Source organism: Lactuca virosa, chromosome 6 (genome assembly GCF_052849685.1).
Source record: "Lactuca virosa cultivar CGN04683 chromosome 6, Lactuca_virosa_CGN04683_v6, whole genome shotgun sequence".
NCBI classification, from domain to species: domain Eukaryota; kingdom Viridiplantae; phylum Streptophyta; class Magnoliopsida; order Asterales; family Asteraceae; genus Lactuca; species Lactuca virosa.
In genome coordinates this window covers 73,491,888-73,501,955 of record NC_136431.1, presented here as the reverse complement: position 1 = coordinate 73,501,955, position 10,068 = coordinate 73,491,888, and the positions used below count along the sequence as shown (strand labels likewise).

Below are 10,068 nucleotides of genomic sequence, written 5' to 3'. Positions count from 1 at the left end.
GTATAGATGACGACCACGGACTATTCTATACACTCCAGTGGAACGCTGGCAGACTCGCAACCTGTAGGTGTTTTTTTTGAACTACGTGTTCACCATGTGTACTTCCATCCTCCTCATGGTTGCCTTACTAACATATATTGCTGAGGAATCCCCTAAGCAGTATTGTCTTCCCGGTGATAATCCTTAGGCGAGGTCCCTTGAATTAGATGCTTTAAGGACAGAAAGTGAGGATAACGGGAACGAGTTATCGGGTTGAATGATTTGATGAAATTAAAGAACTTAATTATTGAGGGTTGAAAACCCTATGTGCTCACCAAGCTCCCAAGTCTGACCCACTCAGTTTCTTGTATTACAATTAGTGGCATAAGAGCACAGGTGTGATGATCGGATGAGGTATCCATGGATTATATGCCATTAGAATAATAAATGTTTGTAAGGCCTGTACTATTTCTGTTTATGCTTATGCACTGTATCAACGATGACATCTCAACGTTTTTAATATAATGCAAATACATTTCTTCGTAAATGCTTTAATAATATACTTATCATATTTTTGGGAACAAATTCCGTGATATTATTGTTAAAAAAAGATACTATGATTTTAAATAAAGCATAAACAAATCTGTCTTTTCTAGCCGTGGAATTGGGGGATGTCACACTATGACATTCCAATGAAGCCGAGATTTCCACTTTGACATTCTAATGAATTTTGTTGTTGATTTCCTCTACAAGTTCATGTTTTCCTTTCTCATTTCTCCTTTTCTTTCTCTTGTAACGTTGATTTCCACTTGTATTGATGATTAATTTCAAAAATATGTTCATATCAGTTTTTCCTCTACTGTAGCCACCGACTGTTGCTGTCACCAGCAACGACTACCACTACTACTGCACCAACTGTTGATTTATGGCCACCATAGGTTCTATTTAATGTGATTTTCGAGATTAATAGCAAAATATATGTGTATTTGATATATGTATGTTAATTTGGTGTATGAATGTGAAAATATGTGTATTCATTGTATGTATGTGTGTATAATATGTATGTGTATTTGGTGTATATGTGGTATATGTATGTAAAAGTATGTCTATTTGGTATAAGTATGATTCTATTATGTATGCATGTGAAAGTATTTGTTTTTGGTATAAGTAGGATGCTATTGTGTATTTGATATATGTATGTGAATGTATGTGCATTTGGTTTATATGTGGTATATGTATGTGAACGTATGTGTATTTCATATAAGTAGGATGTTATTATGCATGTATGTAAAAGTATGTGTTTTTGGTATATGTAGGATGCTATTGTCTATTTGATATATGTATGTGAATGTATATGTATTTCGTGTATATGTGGTATATGTATATGAAAGTATGTGTATTTGGTATAAGTAGGATGCTATTATGTATGTATATGAAAGTATGTGTATTTGGTATAAGTAGGATGTTATTGTTTATTTTGTATATGTATTGAGAATGCTATTATTGTAGGATGCTATTATTGAATAAACAAATAAAGTAGGATGCTATTATTGAGAATGCTATTTTTTGTAAAAAGAACAATGTGGATTGTAAAAAAAAACAAAAAAAAAACAAAAAAAAAACAAATAACGTAGGATGCTATTATTGGCAATGAAAACATAAAGTAAACCACTATAATAGAAAACAACAACATAACATAATTGCCTAAAATACAATCCTATAACTGGAAAAAAATATGTTATAAATAACAAAAATATAAAAAAAAAGTACCATGCTCAAATAGGAAAAAACCATATAATATTTAAGGTACAATGTTGTTATAGAAAACTTAAAACAAAATCAACTACCATAAATGACAAAAATATACAAAAGTAAGATGCTATAAATAACAAAATTAAAAAATCTTCGAATTTCTATTTGTTTGTGTGTCTTCTTTTTAATCATCATGAGCCTAGAAATATATGTCTAAAATTGATTTAGAAATTAATTTAAGGTTGTCCTTGTTTTAGGACAGTTTTTTAGTACTTTATCTTATATAGGATGTAAAAATGTATTACATGATTGTTTTTTAAGAAAGATTTGGTTGTCATATTCTCTTCGATCTTCGGGTATATATATATATATATATATATATATATATATATATATATATATATATATATATATACTTGGAAGCTAAAGGGAAATCATGTAATGCACATTCACATATGAGATAAGGTATTCAAAAAAGTGGGTTTAGAAGCTAAGCTACCATTGTGAATACTTTATCTGTTTCTGAATTGTTGTCTCCATTTCAGGGGATACTTTATGAATCATTTCCTTTATGAATACTCAATCTAATTTTTGTTTTCCGTAGAGTAAAATCTAAACCCATAATTATTTTGCAACATAATCATGTTTATTAATAAAAGCTAGACTACTAATCTACATCAAAACTATTCCGAGTTCCAACTACGACTCAACTCTTTTATCGAGACGTCCAAGTCACACGTTGATAGTAATAGTAAAATCAGATGTGCGTGTCAACAATGTGATAATAGTTACTTCAAGGTACCAGCAACAGTGAAACGTCATATATTTATAAATGGTTTCAATAAGTCATACACAACTTGGATCTATCATGGGGAACCTTTAATTCCTCCAGTCGTAGATGTCGTAGCACCAAGTAACGAAATAGTTAATGTTATCCACAATGTGATGTGGGACTCGAGAGAAAATGATACCAATATTGACGAAGGAAGCTCGAATACAGGGGGTAGGAGTGTGCATGATGATTTTGTACAGTTGTTATAAGAAGTGTAAACTAAATTGTATCATGTATCTTGGTCATCGTTGTTTCCTAGATGCTAATGATCCCTTAAGAAAGAGGTTGCACTTTAGCGGCCTAGAGGAGACACGACCCGCTCTGAGACACTTTAGTAATGATGACATATAGGAGCAACTAGCTTGTCTACAAACTCGTCAAGCAGGTAAACATCCTAAGTATGGAGGCGGGGATATAGGGTGGTAAGATTTCGAGTTGAACTGGTTGAAACAAAGCATTTTCTTTAAACTCGAGTCACTACTAGAAAAACAGCCTTTTACGACGCGCAATGCGTGTCGTAAAACGCTCAGATGACGCGCAAATGGGTGTCAAGGAAGGCCAGGTCATAACGAGAGACGACACGCTTTTGCGCGTCGTCTACAGACGATGCGCATTTACGACGCACATTTATGACACGCATTTACGATGCACATTTACGACGCGCAATGCGTATCAAGGAAGCCCCTATCAGAAAGGAATACAACATGCATTTTCGTGTCGTAACCTTACGACGCACGTTTAGGACACACATTACGTATCATTAAAGCCCCTATCAAAAATGAAGATGACACACATTTGCGTGTCATAAACTTCAGCAACCATTTACGATATACATTTACGACGCGTCTTTACGATACTCATTTATGCATAATACAAAAATATGGAAACAAATATATACCAAAACAATCATTTCATCCATAACATCATGTCAAAAAATTGTAATACATTGGTCTTAAGTGGATCCGATTGTACATTGTTATTAAGAGGTTTTCCCTAACGATATAACCTAATACTACATTGCTATTAAGGAACATTTCTTGTTTCTACTTCTTATTGTTATGCTTCTGTTTCCACATGATACCTGTTTTCATCATCAACACATTAGTATTCAGAAAGGCTTCAAGCATCATCAATATATGTTATAAAATATTAAAATTTAATACACATGTAGTAACATACCTTTTTCCAGGAATCCAAGCTTCAATAAAAGCCCATACCTGTATAAAATATTAAAATTTAATACACATGTAGATTATAAAAGTTAATATGAAATAGTGCTACTTTCCCCAAAAAAAATAAGCAACACTTTCTATTCTATTATATTATACTGCTTCAGTTAACTTAATATAAACAAAAAAGAATCAAATACAAAATATGAAAGTGAAAGTGAACAAGGGAACATACTTACTTTTAATAAAACACGAAAAGAATGTGGTTGTGTTTGTGTAATCTTATATCTATCTCTGTGTCTATAAAACTAGCTTCAACAGCTACTGCTCTCTCTATTGCTGATTTTGAACGTTTAGAACCCGACCATGAACCCTACAAAGTTAACAAAAGTAAATACATAATTCATAAAAATAAAGATATACATAATAAAAAATAATTCTAAAGATATGAAATACCTCACTCCTAGCAATAGCTCTCTCCATTGTTACATGTAAAGCCTTTGTTTCCTGATCAGAATATAATAACATTCAGAGTTTTAGACCCCAACAATAAGAGATGAAGAAAATAACAAAGCAAATTGTTACAAATATTACCTGAAGAGGCCATCCATCAACCAAAAACACATCCAAAGAATAGCCATTGTTTGTTGAAAACACATGTGCTTCATGTATGTTGAGTCCTATGTCATAAAGCAAAGCTGAAAGCTTTCAACAATGCAAAAAATACAAATGTCTAAAATACCCTCCCTTTAAATAGTCAAATTTTTTATAATTATATTGTGGAATATTTTGACAGGGAAGATATGATTGTTGCTGCCCCATGATGTCAGCATGGGATCTGCATAAAGCTTGGACGGAAGCCGAATTTAAGGTATAAAAATATTATCTTTATTTTTAAAAAAATTTATAGATAATTAGATAGATAGTTTTTGCAAAGAATCAATCAATTGGATAATTGAACAAATGTCATGGAACAAAAAGTGAAAAAGAAATTCAATGAATGATTGAGGAAGTAGATCTTACATACAACATAAAAACCACCAACCACCATGGAATTGATGCAACTTCAAGCAATTTTCTTGAAGCAACCCCTTGTAAGATATGAGGTGTGAAAATTCAGTTCTTTAGCAATAGTCACAGACAGATTTCCTTGTGATGTGGACCTTGGAGCAAAAGCTGCTCTAGTTTTGTTCACTGCCACCTGCCACCTCATCACCGGTTAATTTACTAGATTTCTCCTTTATTTCACCCAATTGCAGACATGGCCTCCTTATCTTCTTCCTTGGTGAAGCAACCCTGCATATATAGTTATCCAGTCAGAAAACATTTTAGTGTTTTCAAAAAAAGAAAAAAAAATAGTTACCCTTCAGGTTGTGGATGGATAGAAGATGATCTTGTCATTAAACTGGCTTTGGGTCTTTGTTGTGTTGTATTAGGAACTGGTTTTGATCCCACTGGCATCCTTTTTTTTATAAGACTTATATCTTTTGTAACCTCTTTCTCGTGAGCAGGAAGATTAAGCTTTCTCTCTAATATTGCTTCTTTAAGAATCCATCTTTCCTAAAAGAAACCAATATCACATCATAAATGATTAAAGAATAATCATTTATAAAGTGAAGTAGAACTGAAATTGCAAAAACAAATACTTACATCAGTTCTTAGCCTAAAAGGCTTGACATTAGTAGGTTGTGGTTAAACTATAAAACAGGGACCATACCAAATTGTTGTCAGGACTAGGCACCAACACATTAATTTCACTAGACTTGGCAGTTGTTATAGAAGCCTCTAAAGAACCCTTCCTCAAGTACAGCTGGCAACCTACTGAGTTGTCCACTGAAATGGGTAAAAAAAACTATCAGTGAAATAAGAGAATATCATATTCATACATGTTTATAACCAGGGAGCACCTATGAAACATCATTGTGTAGCTCCTCGCTTCTAATTTCCTGCAAGCGTATATCAAAATAATAAGCTAAATAGTAAATATGCATCAAGCCAAGGGCAAAAGGTGGAATTTTTAATACCCGACTTAGGAGCTTTGGTATGTCTATTGTTGAAAATGTGATCTCATGCATAGGCCTGCACTATCCCAGTTTAAAAGGCACATTTACTTAGAAGATTGTATACAAAAGCTAATAAGTAATAATCAGTTGGAAAACAGAAAAGTCAGTTAATTAAATCACTTTGGGAAAAAATCATCTTGAATAGAAGAATACAAGCCAGCAAGAAGATAAAGGTGAAATGACTTTTTGTGGAATGGGATCTCATAGGGAAGGACATATCAGTAAATTTACACCATTTTTAACTATAAATTATAAGTTAAAAATGTATTACCTAGAAAATACTGAAGTTGAATTTACATCATTGTCTGCATAACTGTCCTGATGTCTAGTGGCTTTAAGTGTAAGCCCTTCAAGGTTCTGTGCTGAACCAAAAGATAGGGGGTGCACTCTAAGGAATATATTGAAGAGGTAGAAAAGAAAATTAAATTAGAAAATAAAGATAATTGGCATTTATCTTTTTTGAAATCAAACAACATTCAAACTATCAGCATGTAACAAGAGTCACAGATATAAATATGATAATCAAGCATGGAAAGAATAAGCAGAAAATAACACATATAATTGGTTTATGTCAATACTCGTTTCTGTTGCTGTAAGGTGAAGGACTCTGAGCATCTTCTTTCATCGAGGGTTCCATATTGTCCAAATCAGGTGTGTTCCCATCTGAGGCAGGATGAACCTATATAAGATATTCCTTGCATAACAGAGAAGTGACATCCAAAGATAATCAAGAAAGCAACCTACAGATTTTCAAGAAAGGGTCGGATAATCTTTATGGGTTCCATCAACACATTCATAGCCACAGAGAATCAAAGGACATTAATTACTAGCAGATGTCATTCTCAGAAGTCAGAACTCTAGGCAACCGAAGGCCAAACATCAACTAAAACACCAGCAAAACACCACATGTTCAAGACTAAAAAACAAATTTGTCTTCCAAGAATCCAAGCCAAAGGGCAAAAAAAAACCCAACTGCAGGTGAAACTTCAACTATTCAAGGGAAATGGCATAATCGTCCTTGTCTTTGGCTGATCGGCTCTCCCTACATAAAATAAAAATCAAATATTTAGAATACATAATAAAAGGCAAAGAGATTGTAGATGAATGATGATAGGAGATGGAGATTCAATTTCTGATTTATCATTTACATAGAAAACAAAACACAAACTAAATGGTTTTTCTTTTTTGTTACCGTTGCTTTGCAATAAAATGGCCAATCGATGCCTATGTACTTCGATATTTGCACAAAGAATGTAGTTAAACACCCAATCGATGCTACGCAACAAAATCTCCCAAGAGATTTGTCTCGTCGTCTTCTCTATTAGGCCCCGATAATGTTGCCTTCCTCTTTCTCATTTTTGGTTTACCGCCTTCAAGCCAATCAGATACGAAATTGAGGGCTTTGAGCACAGCGGGCCTAATATATTCAAGGAATGAGTGTTAGGAAGTATCTGCTAAAGCCACTATACAAAGACCAAGCCATAAACTCATTCAAGAGGAGTTTACGGTCAAGACACTAAGAGTTTACGGCCGTAAACTCAAGGTGGCCGTAAACTCACCCCTATATAAGTGACACTTAGCAATTTCTTCATTCCTTTCCTTTCCTTGACCGAAATCTCCTCAAACTCTCTCAAGTATCATCAAGTTCTTCATCCAAATCCTCCAAAAACGTAAGTGTTCTTCCCTCTAGTCGTTGTTATCCTTCTTAAACATGTATCATTCTTTGATTCATCCATGAAAACATCCATTTTGTCTAGATCTTCATAATCTTCAACTTTCACCAAGAACACACACTAGTGTTTTTGGGCTGAAATCAACCCTTTCAAGCTTCAATATCGTGAGTACTCCTTCCTTAACTTGTTGTATGCTAGAAACACTTGACTTACCCTTTGAAATCATCCATTTCTGAAGAACAATAGGAGTTTACGGCCAAGAGCATCTCCCTTGGCCGTAAACCCTTATAAAGGTGCCATTTTGGCCATAAACCCTTCTAGAAGCGAAGCTTGTGACCTAGAACACTTCCTTGATGCAAATAGGACCTTATCACACACTTGGGTACAAGATACCTTGAGTTTACGGCCGTAAACTCATAGGGCCGTAAACCCTATGGCCGTAAACTCCATTAGACATACCACTTGGGCCGTAAACTCCTCTTAGTGGACGTACACTCCCCTTAGATGAATCACATGTGATTCTAACACTTGGTCCAAGTGTCTCCTAGTCCCTAAAGGTGTTTCCTTTCATATAGTTGCCTATAAACACTATATTCATGCCAATTGTAACGCCTGTGTTTCTAGGCTAGGCATTAATATTGACGTTATAGTCTAGGTTAACCTTTGTAACTCATTTTGAAGAAATGAAAAGGAATTATGTGAATATTATGTCTATTATGTGTTTTATGCTTAATTACTAGGATTTAATTAATTAAGAATAAAAAATGAGCGTCGAAAATAAATATTAGATAAAGCCGATATCTATTAAGAAACTTGTAGAGAGCGTGACAAGGATTACGGATATATAAAGAATACCAAAATCCGAGTTATAACAAAGAAGTTATGACCTGTCGAAGTTTCGCGATAAAACCGGCACGGTGCCGAATGTCGTAAAAAGTGAGTTTTTGATAAACTACTTTTTAGCCTTAGTGATCTTAACGAAAGTCGTAGTGTTCGTTAAACCGTGAGTATGTATAAAAAGAACGCCCAAATCTGACTTCGTATAAGGAAGTTATGATTTTTCGAAGTTTTGGCTTAGCAGTAGACAGCTAAAAAACTCGAATTTTAGATCGAGTGATTTTTAGCCGACACAACCTAAACGAGAATCGAAGGTCTCGTAAATAGTAACACAACGGTAAAAAGTCTGACGAAAACGGACGTCGGATGAAGAAGTTATGAATTTTTAACGGATTTCCTGTCCCGGTCTGTTAAAAATAATAATATAAAAATTAAATTCAAAATTAGCCGACGAAGTCTAAACGAAAGGTGTAGAGCGTAATTTTACCTAAGCGTGCATATAAAGAACGTCAAAACGGAGCCCGTATGCGAAAGTTATGGATTTTAGAAGTTTTTGCACAAAAACCGAGAAAAAGCACAAAATACGAGAAATTTCGCATGGCCCAACTTCGGCCACGTCACCTCGCATGCGGGATGACCCATGTACGCCTCGTGTCAGCCGCTGATTCATCTAAAGTCGATGTCCACTAGGATACCGACGCGTCTCGCATCGGTGGCATCTTCCGAGCTCGCAGGCGTGTGCAACCCTCGCATCTGACGCGTGTCTTGCCACCTGCCCTGTCCGAAGCGAGCCACGTCTCGCTTACAAGCTTCCGACGAGCCCTTCGCATCCGAGCCTCGCAGCTGCTGCGTGGAGCCTTCTCAGTCATTCAAACTTCGGTCTCGCACCCTATAAATAGGGGGGTTGCGAGATCTCCCGGGTAATTTTGGAAAATTGCCACTTTTCACCCTAAATTCAATATTTTTACTATCTCGACTTCCCCCGAAGCCCCGATATCATTTTCAACACCCGGAACACCCCCCGAAGTGCCTGAAGACCCGGAAAATTTATCTTTTTGGTTTCGAAGCCCGACCCTTCGCAGAGCCCGGTTTCTCAATAAAACTCCCGGTTTTATTAGAAACGATCGTTTTAGGCAACGAATTGCTGCCCGATTTTCATTAAATCAGGTTAGTGTATAGTCACTTTCATCTTACACATAGATATGAAGTATTTTATATAAATTACGTGCTACGTGTGCATATTATCTGTATACTTGCTATCTATGCTGGATGAACGATTTTATACACGTTTTAAATGATTTAAACTGTACATGTATTTTATATCTACAAAATGTGTTGGGTAAAACATGGGTAGATGTAATAGTTGCTGTGTGACAAAATAAAATAATAAGAGGCCTCGTTATAGATGTTATTGATGATCCAGTCATCTAGCGGAGTATAGATGACGACCACGGACTATTCTAGACAGTCCAGTGGAACGCTAGCAGGCTCGCAACCTGTTGGTGTTTATTTGAACTGTGTGTTCACCAACAGTACTCCATCCCCCACATGGTTGCCTTATTTGACATGAATTGCTGAGGAATCCCCGAAGCATGTGTTGTCGCCCCGAAGAAAGTCCTTAGACTAGGTCCCTTGAGTTACATGTTTTTGGGACGTAAAGTGAGGATAACGGGAATGGGTAATCGGGTTTGTTTGGTTTGATAAAGTTAATAAACTTATTTATTGTGGGTTGAAAACCATATGTGCTCATCAGGCTCCCAAAC

General features: G+C 35.3%; 1 protein-coding gene across 8 annotated transcripts; it reads right to left on the bottom strand.

Annotated features, from left to right (window-relative positions):
* Positions 1-3,456: 3,456 nt before the first annotated feature.
* LOC145118590 (serine/threonine-protein kinase STY46-like) lies at positions 3,457-7,228 on the bottom strand. 8 transcript variants are annotated; one of them, XM_079054290.1, is made up of 15 exons: positions 6,988-7,228; positions 6,769-6,837; positions 6,540-6,678; positions 6,374-6,458; positions 6,067-6,183; positions 5,757-5,811; positions 5,640-5,678; positions 5,450-5,565; positions 5,096-5,356; positions 4,756-5,028; positions 4,327-4,412; positions 4,189-4,239; positions 3,972-4,105; positions 3,743-3,780; positions 3,457-3,644 (listed from the first exon to the last, which is right to left on the bottom strand). In XM_079054290.1, the coding sequence occupies exons 4-7, from the start codon at positions 6,430-6,432 to the stop codon at positions 5,640-5,642; spliced, it is 270 nt and encodes an 89-aa protein (XP_078910416.1). In that variant the 5' UTR covers positions 6,433-6,458; positions 6,540-6,678; positions 6,769-6,837; positions 6,988-7,228; the 3' UTR covers positions 3,457-3,644; positions 3,743-3,780; positions 3,972-4,105; positions 4,189-4,239; positions 4,327-4,412; positions 4,756-5,028; positions 5,096-5,356; positions 5,450-5,565. The 8 variants fall into 8 exon arrangements, 5 of the variants coding, with proteins under 5 accessions (XP_078910416.1, XP_078910415.1, XP_078910413.1 ...); XR_013713370.1 differs by having other exon boundaries at positions 6,067-6,157; positions 6,540-6,837; XM_079054289.1 differs by having other exon boundaries at positions 6,536-6,837.
* Between the last annotated feature and the right edge of the window lie 2,840 nt (positions 7,229-10,068).